At 47.3% G+C, this 16,248-nt stretch overlaps 1 protein-coding gene across 6 annotated transcripts in view; it reads left to right on the top strand.

Annotated features, from left to right (window-relative positions):
• MPRIP (myosin phosphatase Rho interacting protein) overlaps window positions 1–16,248 on the top strand; it is a 159,636-nt gene that overhangs the window by 88,410 nt on the left and 54,978 nt on the right. For 3 of the 6 annotated variants that reach the window (XM_081169332.1, XM_081169331.1, XM_081169330.1), the window contains exons 6-7: window positions 8,968–9,178; window positions 11,948–12,107. In XM_081169332.1, coding sequence (XP_081025458.1) covers window positions 8,968–9,178; window positions 11,948–12,107 — 371 coding nt within the window. Of the gene's footprint in view, window positions 1–3,470; window positions 3,577–8,967; window positions 9,179–11,947; window positions 12,468–16,248 lie in introns of those variants that run through there. The other 3 variants (XM_081169328.1, XM_081169327.1, XM_081169329.1) reach the window with 2 other exon arrangements.

Genomic DNA, 16,248 nt, shown 5'->3' with positions numbered 1-16,248 from the left:
AAGGGCATAAGATGTAAATCAGATTACCCAAAGTCCTGGTTAAAAAGGAATGTTTTTGCCTGGTGCCTAAAGGTGTACATTGAAGGCGCCAGGCAAACTTCTCTGGGGAAAGCATTCCACAGACGGGGAGCCACTGCAGAGAAGCAGTGTTGAGTGGAGAAGCTTTCAAAGCGAATTGTGCATTAATAGACCGACTGTGAACCTTCTCCTTGGTTGTGACAAGGCTTAAGCCCAACAGGAGCGATTTCACAGAGCTGTCATAATGTTGTGAGGAGTTGAGAGGCAGGTGTCATCTACTTGTCTTCCTATTATTATTATTATTATTATTATTATTATTATTATTATTATTATTATTATTAAAATTTGTATACCACCTTTTATCTGTAGATCGCAGGGCATTTCATAACATAAAATATACAATATAAAGAAGCACAAAATACATAATAAGAATGAAAACAAACCAATAATCTCCTCTCCCATAACATATTTCCCCCCTGAAATAATTTTTATTGGTTTTACACATACAAAATATAAATGAACACAAACTGTAAAAACAAATCTATATAACGAGATTCTCTGAATCTCGAAACTTCCCCCCATCCCCTCCATGGGGTCTCATTTTAAACATCTACAACTGCATATTCATCCGTACTCCAGTTTTTATATCAAACCATATTGTCCATAATAATTTTTACACGACAAGTGGGTCAAAATCCTGTTCTTATAGTGCTCTCCCAAATAACTTATAAAATTTTCCCATTCTTTTATAAAGTTTTTATCCTCTTGGTTTCTGAGTTTTCCAGTCAGCTTTTCCCATAACACATTTAAAAGGACATCGGATGTCATGCCAAAGGCCTGGTTGAAGAGGAACGTTTTCGCCTGGCGCTTAAAGGTGTGTAAGGAAGTTGCCAAGCGAGGCTCCCTGGGGAGAGCGTTCCACAAATGAGGAGCCACTTCATAAAAGGCCCCGTCTCGTGTTGCTACTCTCCGGACCTCGCGTGGAGGAGGCACATGGAAGAAGGGCCTCAGAGGATGATTTTAGGGTCCAGGTCGCTTCATGTGGAGAGAGAGAGTCCTTGAGGTATTGTGGTTCTGAACCACTTAAGGTGCTATAGATTAAAATCATCTCTTTGAATTAGGGCTGGAAACTAATTGGCAGCCAGTGCAGTAGGGTCAGAATTGGCATAAGATGCTCAAAGCACCTTGTCCCAGCTGAAATTCTCGAACCGTCTTCAGAGGCAGCCTAACGTACAGTGGTGCCTCGCAAGACGAAAAGAATCCGTTCTGTGATTCTCTTCGTCTAGCGTTTTTTTTCGTCTTGCGAAGCAAGCCCATTGAAGGATTAGCGGATTAGCGCTATTAGCGACTTTTAGAGGCTTTTAGAGGCTTATCTGCTGATCGGATCAGCTGATAAGCGGCTTAGCGGCTTAGAAAAAGGGGGGGAGGGGAAAAAACCCCCAGCAGGAACTCGCAAGACATTGTCGTCTTGCGAAGCAAGCCCATAGGAGATTCGTTTTGCGAAGCACCTCCAAAACGGAAAACTCTTTCATCTAGTGAGGCATTCGTCTTGCGAGGCATTCGTCTTGCGGGGCACCACTGTATAACGCATTGAAGTAATCCAACGTCGAGGTTACCAGAGCATAGACAACAGAAGTTAGGCTACCCCTGTCCAGATCGGGGCAGAATTGGGCTGCCAGCCAAAGCTGATGGAAGGCACTCTGTGCCGCCGAGGCCACCTGAGCCTCGTGTGACCCCACTTCTCCGATCTTCTGAGCATCTTCTCCATCGCAGGCTGTCCTTCCAAGTTCTGTGTGGGACCCACGTGCCCTTGGAAAGCAGGAAAGGTCAGCTGCTTGTGGGCTGCCCTCTGCAACTGGCTTCACTCCCCTCAAGTGAACCCCTCAAGCCTTCCAGCTCCTTGAGGGTTCGTGAGGCAGAGTCTGATGCCATCTCCAGAAGGAAGCTAAGCTAATGCTTGCACTGCGCTCCATTCTCCACCAAGGAGAGGGAAATGTTGCAAGCCACATTAGTGCAAACTAAGCAAGTTTGCAGAGGCCTGTTTTGCAGAGTTCTGCTTCTGCCAGTCAGGGAGGAGATGGTAGCCAGGCCCCAGAGCCCTTGAGAGCCTACTCGGAAGCCACACACCCTGTTTCCACTGCTCTGGAGTGGTTCTTGCATAGCTATCAGACCAGAAGGACTACAGAACTGGGTTTTCCGTGTGTGAGTAGAAAATGAGATTATCCATCCAGCACAAAACTTTGCAACTCATTCTGAATGCTGGATTATTATTTTTTAGGAAATAAAACTTTATTTGCATTAGCCAATGGCCATAGCAACCTAGCAGTTCAAAAGCACGTCAAAGATAGTGCTTCCTTTGGCGGGAAGGTGAACGGTGTTTCCGTGCGCTGCTCTGGTTTGCCAGAAGCGGCTTAGTCATGCTGGCCACATGACCCGGAAGCCATTTGCCTGCTCCCTCAGCCAGTAAAGCGAGATGAGCACCACAACCCCAGAGTCGGCCACGACTGGACCTAATGGTCAGGGGTCCCTTTACCTTTATAGCAACAGTAAAACATTACATGCTGGAATTGCATGCATCTCTGGGTTTGCCAATTTAGGCCGCGTTCCATCCATTCTCAGCCGATTTCTCCCACAGTGGCTTGTGGTGAAATGGTTGGTGCTATCCTCTCCTCGGAGCTCTACTTCTCTCCCGGAGTCCTCAGATGGTGCTTGTTTGTGTTCCAAAATAATCCAGGCAGGCAGCTGCTTTTTCCTGCCCTTTGACTTGAGACCTCAGAGTATTTCGGGGGTTGCGGGTGCTTTGCTTGAGGCCAGCAAAGAGGAAGCCCCCACGCAGTGCGATCCTAGCGCCCCCTAAGCCGTTCCCCTTTTCTTCTTTTCTGTTTTTGGAAGAGGAACAAAAATTGGGAAGGGGCTTTTAAAAAAAAAAAAGTTGGCCAAATAATAATCATATTTTTGGATTGCACTTGGTTGCCGCGGCAACCTCTTGGAAACATGACAGGATCTGAGCTCCTGAGCACCAAATAAGGTAAGTAGGATTTTGGGGGAAGATGCGAGGCGAGTAGAAGCGCCTGCTGGTCTCTTCCCAACCAGGCCATCTCCGGAGATGATGCTGATTTGGGGGCAAAGCTCATGCTGTCTGGGTGCTTCTGTTGAGTGGCACTACAGATGATAACAAGAATAATACTTTTATTATTTATACCCTGCCCATCTGTCTGGGTTGCTATAGAGGCATGTTACATGCCTAGGAAAATTTTTGGGAGGGGGTTCTGCTTCCAGTAAAAGGAATTATCTGGATGGGGGTTTGAGATTGTGCTTTCTGACATTTTTTCACTTCACGGTGCTCCAATTCCTGCTTGCTTGCACACTCTGCTATTCCAGAGGGAGAAACGATAACTACCCAGAATGCTTTGAGGACTGTAGTCAAAAGAGGGAGCCTGTCTACCGGGTTGGTTTGGGGCCTGTGGGAGAAGCATCTCTCCCCCCTAGTAAAACTGCAATGTGGGGCTTGGCCACCAATGAAGCAGTGGGGCAAAATTTACCTCAGGCTGAGTTCAGGTGTGTGTGGTCACCTTCAGCCTCTCAGAGAGCGTGGGGATTGCTTGTAATCAGAGGCGACTGTGAGAATATCCGTCCCACTTCAAAATCCCCTCAAGCAATGTACAAACTCCACTGTGAGGCGCTTCCTCGTTTGGGGTATATCTCGAGGGTATACAGTGGTACCTCGGTTTTCAAACGTCTCGGAAGTCGGAACATTTTGGTTTTCGAACGCCAAAAACCCAGAAGTAAATGCTTCCGTTTTTGAACACGCCTTGGAAGTCAAACGGCTTCTGCTGCTTTTACTTGTTATTTTTCTCAATTTTCTGCAGGCCTCCCTTTGCACCTCGGTTTTCAAATGTTTCAGAACTCGGAACGGTCTTCCGGAACGGATTACGTTCGAAAACCGAGTACCACTGCATTTGAGGCATTCATTTCCTACTTGTGAGGGTTGCCAAGCAGTTTCTTTCCTGGCTTGGAAGTACCAGGGGCAATGCAGGTGTGTGAGAGTCACAGAGGCCTCTGCCATGGCAACATCCCCATGATATACTCCAGAGGGGTTTCAGGGATGCAGGCAGTCGAGCGAAGTTCGTCATCCATCTCTGGATCTATTTGTCTGGAAAGGCTTAGCGAAGGCTTCTGGGCCAGGTTTGTTCACCTGACTGAAGTGAGGTTTGTGTGCCTTTCCAAGTCAACGCGATGCCATGCATTTCACAGACAGGGGTCATCTATTCCTGTCCCCCCACAGTGCAGGAATTGTGCCCCTGGGTGGGCTCAAACCACCGACCTTCTGGTTGACAGCCAGACACACACCTGACCCCTTGTGCCGCTGGTTAAATTGCTATATGTACCACTTTAACAACATCTTCTCATTCATGTGACTCTGCAGGTTCTCTCTGGAACTCATGCTTTAAAAAAAAAAAATTAAATAAATTTTTATTAATTTTCCATACAGTTATACATTTTTATCCAAAATACAACAAATTGTCTCTTTCTTGAACTTCCTTCAGCGTCTCTGAGAATCATCCGTATTTATAACTTTAATTACACATTCCCTTCTTTCGTATTGCCATTATACTTCCCTTCCCCCACTATTTCATATTAACAATACTTCTCTATTTTTACAGTGCCTCTTGAAAACCCACTAGCGTTGTGTTCACACCACATACGTTTTTCAGATAATCAACAAACTTTCCCCAGTCTTTGATGAACTTTTGGTCTTTGGTATATCTGATTTTCCCAGTTAATTTGTCCAATTCCGCGTAATCTGTCAATTTCAGTCTCCATTCTTCTATCGTCGGTATTTCCTCTTGCTTCCATTTCTGGGCCAATCTCTGGAACTCATGCTCTTGTTGAGGCAAGTTTCTAGTTTTTTTTTGACTGAGGAATTGACTGAGGTTTATAGAGAAAAATACAAAGCTTAATATCTCACCCCCTTTTTATCCAAACTAAGACTTTGATCTGTATACAATAAAAACATAAAGGGGGGGGGAGAGGAGAGTAGAAAAGAGGTTAAAAGAAATATAGAAATATAAGATTCAGAAAGTAAAGAACTTCCAATTCTTCATCTGTCCGCTATGTAAAAACAATATTCACTTTGTCCCGTGAGGCGAGTTTCGAGTTCTCATGGTCACAGAGAGAAAGATTTATCTTTGTTGCTTTAACTTTGTAGCTGTGACACACAGTGGTGTCTTGGGGGTGCAGGGGACACCCCAAAAGAAGGGTGAGGTGGATTTGTGATCCTCATCCTTGAGGAGCAACTCTGATGTGTTCATGCGCCCAGGCGCACCGCTTCTGGAAGAGGTCCAAGTGTTGTCTTTCTAAAGCCACCTTTTGCTCTTCTCTTCCATTTTTGACTCCTGCCCCTTGCGGGAGAAGACTATTAAAAGCTCTCTCCTCTTTTTGAAACTCAGCGCTTAGCCCCCCGTTGCCTCTGGGAAGTCTTTCATTAACCATTCCCCGGTGAGGCTGCCTTTGCGTCTGGCAGCTTCACAAAATCTATAAATAAGATATTTGTGTGCACATGTTATTGTGGCCCTCAGCTGTTTGGAGACTGGGGTGGGAAGAGGTGTCTTGCTGGAAACCAGGATGCAGAAGGAATAAAGGAGCTATGAAGGGAGAATGTTCACGTTAGATATGCAGAAATAAAAAACTGCTACCCTTGCTAGCTCCGTTCACCAACCCCACTCCCATTTCTTCCACATTAATGACCCAGATTTCCCACTTCAGGCAACTATACCAAGCTTGCTTTTCACCTTCCTGACCTGATTTCTTCATGCAAATGCAGGATTGTGATGCAGCACTACGAATCCTCCAATGGGGGCTGTGTGACGACAGCCTTGCATTTTTATGTATATAGGAAGAAAGGGGGAACCCGTCCTCCGACTCCTAATCCACCCCCTTCAGCAAGATAGGCTGTGACCCTTTCCCTCCAAACTATTTGCGCATGCTAATAGCTTACTTTATTTTGAAAATATCAGCATTGTCTTTCCAGTGCAAAAAGCTTGAGGCAGTTTACAGTAGCAGAAACACTTAAAAACAATGAAAGCAAGCAGGAAGAGCATCAACAATGGGGAGAGGCTCAGAGTCCTTCTGGCCAAGAACACTTTCAAGTCTGTAAAAAGATTAAAAACCGCAGGTGCTAAAAAGCTAAATCTGGGCGGTGCGGCAGAAGGAGACAATTTTAACCTGGCATGTAAAAACTATCCAAGGAAGATGTTGGCGATTCCGCAGCAGTAGCTGTACCCCAGAGTTTGTTCTACTTTGTGAAGCCACAGTTTTATTTTCCCATCGGTATGGCTTTTGGAGCATGGCCTTATCAGGATTTTAAAGCACAGGCGCATTTCTGAGGCCCAGGGTTGCCTTAACTGCAACCAGCCTGCTGCCCATCGGGTAGGGCAGTTTGCAAATGAAACAGTACCAGTATCACAATGACATTTTTCTCCTGAGACAATTGCAAGACAAAGATGTCAGTGCAGGGCAGCAGGCAAAGTGATGTGCTGTTCTACACACTTAAGATGCTAGGTCTGCACCAACCCCCATAGCTCAGTGGTAGAGCATCTGCTTTGCATGCAGAAGGTTGCAAGTTCAGTCCCTGGCATCTCCAGTTATTATTGCTGACGGTATTGTTACGATTAAACTTATTTATTGCTTTTTTGCCGCAGCAACTCAAAGCGATTTACAGAACTTTAAACAAAAATCTTACTCTGACATACATAAAAGCCAACATTTTAAAAACATGTAAAAGACAAATCCATTAAAGATAGATAGATAGATAGATAGATAGATAGATAGATAGATTAAAACATCCCACTCGGGCAAAAAGGTAGTTGATAGTTGAAAGCCTGATGAAGAAGGAATCTTTTTCCTGGCACCTATAGATACGTAATGGTGATGCCAGGCAAGCCTCCCTGGGGAGAGTATTCCACAAGCAGGGAGCCACCACTGAAAAAGCCTGTTTTTTGTGTTGCTACCCCCTGGACCTCCTGTGGAAGGGACAGACGAAGATGGGCTTCAGATTATGGTTGCAGGGTGCAGGTCGGTTAATATGGGCAGAGTTGGTCCTTGAGATACAGAGGTTCTGAGCCACAGAAGACTAATAAGCCAGATGAACCCATGGTCCGACTCTGTATATGGCAGCTGTCTGTGTATCCTCCTGGTTTTGGCACTCTTACCCAGGTCATGAAATGATCAGGCTACATGTTGATGGGGAAACTCGGGGTTTGATGACATTACTACATGAGCCAGGGCATGCCTAAATATAACAGGGCTGCCATTTGTTTGTTTCTTAAAATAAAAAAATTATTAACAATTTCAACATAAATTATCAAAACAAATCATCTTCATTATTTCCCCCCTTTTCCCCCTTCCCACCTCCCCAACAAACCCTCCCTCCCCCCAAGACTTCCCTCAGCTCCTCTTTCTGATTTCTCAACTCATGTTATTCTCTGCATATTGTAAAATTGCATACTTCCTTGTATTATCTATCTACTATATTAACCCTCACTAAATTTGTGTATGTTTATTCAAAACCTGCCAAGGAGTCTGGTTCATTTTGTTGTCTTTTTAAATAATTTGTAAAAAGTTCCCGTTCTTCTTTAAAGTCACAGTTGTCCTTATCTCGCAGTTTGTATGTCAGCTTATCCAGTTCTGCATAGTTCATCCATTTCTCTTGCCACTGTTCTTTTGTCGGGGTTTCCTCATTCTTCCATCCTTGTGCTATCAAGACTCTTGCTGCTGTTGTAGCATACATGAATAAGTACAAGGCTGCTGTTTTTGACAGCAAAGTGTGTTTCCTTCAATGAAATGCTGAGGTGCAACTCAGCTTGCATTGAAGACCGGTGGGTCTGCATGGGAGAAAGTGTATAAAGGGAAGACCCTCCAGACTCCCTAGCCCGTCCTTTAAACCTGTGCTAAGTGCTAGAGCAGGGTTAGGCAACCTAAGGCCCAGGGGCTGGATGCGGCCCAATTGCCTTCTCAATCCAGCCCGTGGACGGTCCAGGAATCAGCATGTTTTTACATGAGTAGAATGTGTCCTTTTATTTAAAATGCATCTCTCAGTTATTTGTGGGGCCTGCCTGGTGGTTTTACATGAGTAGAATGTGTGCTTTTATTTGTTATTTGTGGGGCATAGGAAATCATTCATACAGTGGTGCCCCGCAAGACAAATGCCTCGCAAGATGGAAAACTCGCTAGACGATAGAGTTTTCCGTTTTGGAGGTGCTTCGCAAAACGAATTTCCTATGGGCTTGCTTCGCAAGACGACAATGTCTTGCGAGTTCCTGCTGGTTTTTTCCCCTTCCCCCCTTTTTCTAAGCTGCTAAGCCGCTTATCAGCTGATCTGATCAGCAGATAAGCCACTAAAAGCGCTAATCCGCTAATCCTTCAATGGGCTTGCTTCGCAAGACGAAAAAACCGCTAGACGAAGAGAATCACAGAACGGATTCTTTTCGTCTTGCGAGGCACCACTGTATATTTTTTTTCAAAATATATTCCGGCCCACCACACGGTCTGAAGGACGGTGGACCGGCCTACGGCTAAAAAAGGTTGCTGACCCCTGTGCTAGACTGATGCTCTCAAGGTTGCTTTCCTCATTTTTCACACCCTTCTCCTCCCTCCTCGCCTTGGGAGAGGAGACATCTTTGTGTGTGTCTCTTGCTGAGCACAAAGAGCAGGCATGGCTCTGTTACTAGTCTGGCAGAACTCAGGCCTTCCCTATCAAATATGTGTTTCTTATTTTCTTAAACTCGGAGTGATTATAACCAAGGGCGAGGTGTGTTCTTAATCCAGCAGGGATCCAGCACTCGGTTCAGCTTCCAAGCTGCATGTTTACATTCCATGACATAAGTTGGTGTGAGACAAAGAATTGTCGGTCAAATTCACGTCGCCTGACGGTTCTGCCTTCTTTCCTAGGAACCTGGCCCGGCAAAGATGGCTGTCACCAGTAGCAACATCCCTGGTGCAGAGAAGGTCCCGACCACAAAGTCCACCCTTTGGCAGGAAGAAATGAGGAGCAAAGACCAGCCAGATGGCAACGGGGGTCTCAGCCCAGCCCCAAGCCCTGTGCAAGGCCAGGCCCCCCCTGGATGCTCCTTGAAGGAGCCATCACTGGACAGCAAGGAAGGTAAGGGTTGAACCCTGAACCCAGGCAGAACAGAGAGGACAAGGCCGGCACAGAAGGTCTGGGGTCAACGATGTTTTTTGCACATGGGACGTGCTGTGTTAGCACACCTGATATCCCACACCTCCGCGTTTCGGAAGATACCTTGTGAAATTTAAGCGCAGAAACCCTGTCCCTTTGCTTATCTTTGCTGCTGCGAAGGATTGTGTAACATCCAAAGAGAAGAAGTCAAGTCTCCTGTTTTGAAGGAATGTGTTGACTTCCCAGTGACCCTGTCCGAATATGTTATGGCTCTGGCCTGCTGGAGCTGGGAGAGTATCAGAGAATAGCAAAGATAAATCCAAGGCTAACACGCCGTAAAGAGAATGGTTTGGCAGAGCTGCAGGGGCTGATTTGGGTGGCTTCAGGCGCGTCCCAAGAACAGCATGTTCATCGTGGGAGTCAGCGAGGTTTTAGTGGTTAGGTTCCCGGACGAGGACTGTGGCAGACCAGGGGTCAAGGCCAAACTCGGCTGTGAAATTCTCACTGGGTGACCTTGGAGTCTGGTCGCTGCCTCTAGGCCTAACCTACCTTGCAGGTTGTTGGGTGGATTAGATGGGGGGGGGGAGAACATTGCATGCCACTTTGAGCTCCTGCAATGATAAACAAAAACCTTGCATGAGGCCTGGGTGGGGTGTACAGAGGAGGGAGTCCGAGAATTGGGAAGGGGCTGCAAGGGAGTTTTTCAAGCCCCGCCCAGCTGATGGGAGACCACCGTTCTTGTCGGTGGAGTCTGCATCAAACTCTGTGGATGGCATTGTTGGGCTGGCAGGGCTGTTGTTAATAATAATAATAATAATAATAATAATAATAATAATAATAATAATAATAATAATAATGGTGATGATGATGTTTTATTTATACTCCGCCCTCCCCAGCCAAGACCGGGCTCAGGGCGGCTAACACCAGGTATAAAACAATTGATTAAAATACAACTTGGAAACAAGATTAGAATGGAACGTTAAAATGCAGCCTCATTTCAGTAGAAACTCAAATCATAAACTTTTTGGGGATGAAAACGTCAAATCTTCACCCAAGTTGCCCAAGTGCAGCAAATCATTTTTCTTTTTCGCATGCAAGGAAGCAAAAGGCTGTGTGCTTGTGACTGGGGACACCCGGGGGGAGGGGGGAGCTAAACTCTGCCTCCAGGTGGCTCCCCGTGTCTCGTGTGTTGGGCTTTGACACCCTCTCGACTGTCTCCCAAACCTCCTTCCCCACTGCGAGCATCCTGACCTCACTCTTAAGTTCCGTTTCTTGACGGACCCTCTTTACCTCACGCTTTCACAAAACATTGCAGAGTTTGGGAACTGGCGACGTTTACACAATTTAAATAATGCGAAGAGGTGTCAGGATCTTGAATGTGTTTACTAAACCCCCCCCCCATACCACCTCTAGATAGGGGGCAATAGGACTTTTGCCTCCAACTGATAATAAACAGCGGAATGCCTTGATTTTATTCTGCATCTCTCGGCTCACCACCTGAACTACCCTGCATTTCTTGTCAAACAGTGATTTCCTCTCTCATTCTCCCGTCCCCAGTGGTTTGCCTCATCCCGCTGCCCCCATCTCCTCTGATTAGTCTGCCAGCAGCTCTGCTGCATTGTTCTCCAGGAAACAATAAGGGCTAGAGATCTGCTTCCTGTTCAGGATGATGAGTTTTCCCCTTGGCTACCTAGGAGGAGCCAAGATTTCCCTCCTCCTTTATCTGTGTTTCAAGGCTGGCTATCAAAAGAGCTTGTTTTCTTCCTTGCCTTCCTCTCAGGGGGTTCACCATTCTCGCACGTGGAATGCTTGGGATTAATCAAGATGGGCTTTTTATTTATTTTTTGCCCTTGGTACCAAAAATGTTCGACTTCCCACCCCATTTTCCATGCCCAATATCTTCTCCCTCTTATCCCATCACATCCATACTATATTCTCTTAATTCCTTCTGTTGCTCCTATTTCAAATCCTGCTTGCGAGTTCATCATACTACTACATTTTCTTGAAAGGGCTTCCATTCTTCCACAAAGCAATTGTCATTAAAATCTCTTACTCAGGCAATTAATTTTGCCAATTCTGCATAGTCCCTCACCTTACTTGCCCATTCCTTGGTGGGAACGTTTTCTTCCTTCCATTTTTGTGTGTGGGGAATCCTAGCCGCCGTTGTTACATACACAAACAACTTTAATGCTGGTTTTAAATGGTGTTTTGATGTCCTTTCAACTTGCTCTTTTTAGCCAGTTTGCTTTGTATTTTATAACTTTCAGTAGTGCTGTAAGCTGCCTTGAATCCCAATAATGATGATGATGATAATAATATAAATATAATATACTATAATGAAATAATATTTATACATACATACATGCCTCGTCCATCTGGTTGAGTTTCCCCAGCCACTCTGGGCAGCTCCCAACAGAATATTAAAAACACGATAAAACATCAAACATTAAAAACTTCCCTAAACAGGGCTGCCTTCAGATGTCTTTTAAAAGCCAGATAGTTGTTTATTTCCTTGGCATCTAATGGGAGGGTGCCACTGCCAAGAAGGCCCTCTGCCTGGTTCCCTGTAACCTCACTTCTCGCAGTGGGGGAACCGCCAGAAGGCCCTCAGGAGAAAGGTGGGTGGTGTTTATAATATTATATAAGCAAGTCCCACCCCACCGATCTACAAAGCCCTAAGTTCCCTGCGAGGAGGGAGGGGGCACCCAAGGGCAGCCCAGTCACCTCCAGCTTCTCCTTGCCTCCTCGCAGACGACAGCAGCATGCACGGCGACCGAAGCGACAGCGGGCGGAAAACCCGGGTGGAGAGCGGTTACTTCTCCTTGGAGAAGACGAAACAGGATGGGAAGCCGGACGAGCAGCAGCTGCCGACCCCGCCATCCCCTCCCAGCCCCAGCACCCCAAACAACAGGTACAGTGACTCCCAGTCGCCCTCCCCGGAGCAGAGCTGCCCCTTTCCTTCCCCAGGTGGCCCCCCAGGCAGCCGAATGGTGTACAGCTTCTCCCTCAACTGCCTGGACTTGACGAGCGACTCCATGTCCGGCTGCAAGGACTCGGCAGCGAGAGACGGGGCGAGGGGAGCCGAGAGGCCGGGCCGCCCCCTTTCCTTTAGAGCAAGCCGGCAGTACGCCACCCTGGCCGATGTCCCCAAGGCTGTCAGGATTAGTAACCGGGAGGCTTTCCAAGCGGAGAAGAAGAGGCTGGAGCGGCGTTCCCGAGCTCGCAGCCCCGGAAGGGAAGAGGTGGCTCGGCTCTTTGGCAGCGAAAGGAGGTAAGGAACGGGCGGCAGCATCGCCGACAGTTTCTCGTTCGGATCAAGCCGGTTGGCTCCTGGCGGTTGAAGCTGACGGCATTTCTCCAATTTGGGTCTCCGCAGCTGTTGTCGGACTGGATGATGTTGACTGGCCACTGGATGATGGGCCTTGTAGTCCAACAACAGCTGGAGGCCCAAGATGGAGAGACGTGGCAACGTTTGAGTGGGCTTTTGAGCTGGCCTGCTGGGCACAAATAGGGCAGCCTCCGCAAGACCATTTTTGCTGGGTGGCTGGCGTTAAATGTGGCCTGACCAAGTGGCATTTCAAGAGATCGCTCGGTTGTGCAGAAGAAGGGATAGTGGGATCTGGATTCGCAAATGGCAAGGCAGCCAGGAAGCTGAAAGCAGGTGCAGGCAACTCGCTTACTTGTGTGTGACCACCAAAAGTTCTTGGTTTAGCTGCCTCCCAGAGCACCGCACCCAAGCCCTGAAACTATATGTCACTGCATCCAGGATGCAAAGGAACTCCTTTTCCTTGGACATGGCTTTAATGCAGGGCTTTTGCGGGTATCACACAACATTGGCAAGGAGTCTGGTATCTGGTTCGGGGTTTGGAAAATGTTAGCTTTCTTCGGAAAGAAAGAAAGAAAGGCGGAGCAAGTTGCTGGACCTCATGCTTTTGAAGCAAAGCGCAGAGAAAGCCTCCAAAATTAAAGAGTGGGTCGGCACCAGGTTTTAACTCAGTTGGCGGTTGAGTTTAAAGCTTTGCACAACTGCCCCTCTCCCCTCCCCACATATTTCCCTAGGCAATGCATGTGTGGGGAGTCTGGCATTTATGCTGGCCTAGCTTAATGAGCTGTGATGGAGACTCAAGGAGACGTCGTTTAGTGGAGCTGAATAAGCTGTAAAATACCTTGGTATGGGCACAATAGCTGGATTGGTGCAATAGCTCTGCTGCTGTGCAAGGCCCATATTTGCAGCTGCAAAGGTGTCTTGCAGACATACAACCGTGTGTGTGTGTGTGTGTGTGTGTGTGTGACAGACATTCCAGACCCCTAACATATAATAGTTGAAACTTGCCTTTCCAAATCAACTCTCTCTCTCTCTCGTTTTCTCGGCATGACGAGGCCTGCAGATAAAACGACAAGAGAGCAGGAGGCGCAGGACCAGAGGGGAGAAAGCTGTCTTCTCTCTTTTGCTCGCTCTTGATTCCCGACAGGCATGTTCACTCGAGCAGGTTTCTGACGAGTGGCTGCGGGGTCTTTTTGCATTTGTCTCCAGTATTCACAGAATCACAGCAGTTGGAAGGAGACCTGAGGGTCTTCTAGTTCAACCCTCTGCAACGCAAGGATCTTTTGTCCAACGTGGGACTTGAACCCGCGACCCTGAGGTTAAGAGTCTACCCCAGACAGATTATGCTGTGGTGTTGACCCTCGCACCAAGAAGCAAAAGTACAAGGGGTGGCAAGAATATTGGGGGATTAAGAATAAGAATAAGAATATCTTTATTGTCATTGCCCCCTTCGGGGACAACGAAATTACAACGATTCTTGGGCCACATTGGTTAGGCCGCCTTACATTTAAAGCAGTATTGTACAACTTTCAACAGCCCCAAAGAATTCTGGGAGATGTAGTTTGTTAAGGGTGCTGAGAGTCGTTTGGAGATCCCTATGCCTCCCGCAGAGCTACGATTCCCAGAGTGGCTTAGCAGTCAGTCCCTCTTACTAGGGAAATCTGGGAACTGTAGGTCTGGGAAGGAAATAGGGAGTTCTAATAACTCTCAGCACCCTTAACTAATTACAATTCCTGGGATGCATTAGGGGAATAAATTATTTCTCAAGAGGTATAAATAGCGCTTTAAATGTAAGGGATGGTATTCTGTTAGCTTTTACTCAGAGAATAATTGAGTTGTCTTCATTATTTCCAGTGGGTCTCGTCTGAGTAGCCCACAGTGTGGATGTGGTCTTAGCATATCTGTCAACGTTTCCCTTTTTTTAAGGGAAATTCCCTTATTCCGAATAGGATTCCTCACAAGAAAAGGGAAAAGTTGACAGCTATGGGTCTTAGTGTAGAAACAACCAGGGCATTCTGCAGGTCATTCAAGATGCATCACAGGCGCATAGAAGTTCTCACCAGGGACCCTGCAGTGGTCCTAAGCTGCTGCTCGCATGAGATCTAGGAACTTTTTGCAATGGGAAAGCTACATTTTTCAGGATGACCCTTTTTGAGCCAGGTACCAGTCTCCGTGCACGCATGGGTGGGGAATTCCCTCGCAGGTGAGACCCTCCTCGTGGTTCTTTCCTGACATGTGCCCAGAAGGTACAGGCTTCATGTAACAGCTGAGTGGGTGACACACCTTGTCGTGTCTTTTGAAAAATGGAGGGAGAATGTACATGCCCCAAGAAGTGGTCCCCTTTCCAGGTTCCTGGATTGCAGGATTCATTAGTGTTGCTGTGGAACTGGGGAAATAATAAAAATAATAATAATAATAATTTATTTATACCTCACCCATGTGGCTGGGTTTCCCAAGAGAATTAATGATAATAATAATAAAGCAATAAAACATCAGACATTTAAAAACTTCCCTAAACAGGGCTGCCTTCAGATGTCTTCTAAAAGTCAGATAGTTGTTTATTTCCTTGACATCTGATGGGAGGCCGTTCCACAGGGCAGGCGCCACCACTGAGAAGGCCCTCTGCCTGGTTCCCTGTAACCTCACTTCTCACAGGGAGGGAACCACCAGAAGGCCCTTGGAGCTGGACCTCAGTGTCCAGGCTGAACGATGGGGGTGGAGATGCTCCTTCAGGTATACTGGGCTGAACGCCATTTAGGGCTTTAATGGTCAGCACTGACACTTTGAATTGTGCTCAGAAATGTCCCGGGAGCCCAAAGGAAACTAGGCAGCTTCTAGAGCAGGGCAGGCCAACTTCTCAGACCAAGTGAGCCGCAAGAATCCTTGGAACAGTGCCTGGCTCAAGGTCACCCAGTGAGAGCTTCATGACCGAGCAGAGATTTGAACCCTGGTCTCCCAGGGTCCAACACTCTAACCACTACTCTGTGCTGGTTTAGCCTTACGTGCAAACCAGCTTGGCGTGACTCCACTCCCGTCGTGAGCTTTTCCTTCCCTGCTAGCAGCTGCCAGTGATTGCACAAGTGTAACATCTGAATGAAGTCCCAGAATGCAAAGAAGCATGGATATTTTTTTTTGGGGGGGGGGTGTCATTAGCAAAATATCCAGCAGGAGATGAATGGGGCTGCTGTGCACGGCCTCTCTGGTTACCCTCCAGCCATCCTGGTGTCTGAAACTCTCCTAAGAGGCGTGCAACCCTTAAGAACAGCTGGATCCAGCCGGCATCTGGCTTCCAGAAATGTCTGGGGAAACTCTTCAGCAGGGTGTGGACGCTGCAGCCTTCTTGTTGCCGGTCCCTTAGCGTCTGCTCTTGGGATGTGCCATGTTCCCTCTGGCCATGGAGGTCCTCCTGAGCTGTCGCGGTTAATAGCTGTCAATCAGCTCTCTCCTTCGCAAAGGCGTCTTCTGTATCCAGGTGGGCTGGCGCAGGACGGTTTTCCGAGCGCTGCCTGCGGCCACCTGCAACGGCGAATTAACATTGCCCTGCAACCCCCCCCCCTTCCCCTTCTGCTTGGCTCCTGGCTGCTTCTCTGCTTTCCCCACTTTGCTTCTTGCTTATTAACATTCTTCTCCCACCTGTGAGTCGGTTCTGTTGCCGTTTGTGGAGCTGAGCAAACTTGTTCCAAGCATCTGGTGTCTGTTTTTGCACCTGGATTTTCCTCCTCCTCTA

The sequence above is a fragment of the Podarcis bocagei genome, assembly GCF_964188305.1.
Source record: "Podarcis bocagei genome assembly, chromosome: 14".
Taxonomy (NCBI): domain Eukaryota; kingdom Metazoa; phylum Chordata; class Lepidosauria; order Squamata; family Lacertidae; genus Podarcis; species Podarcis bocagei.
The sequence above is the reverse complement of the archived record's forward strand: the minus strand, read 5'-3'. Positions and strand labels throughout refer to the sequence as shown.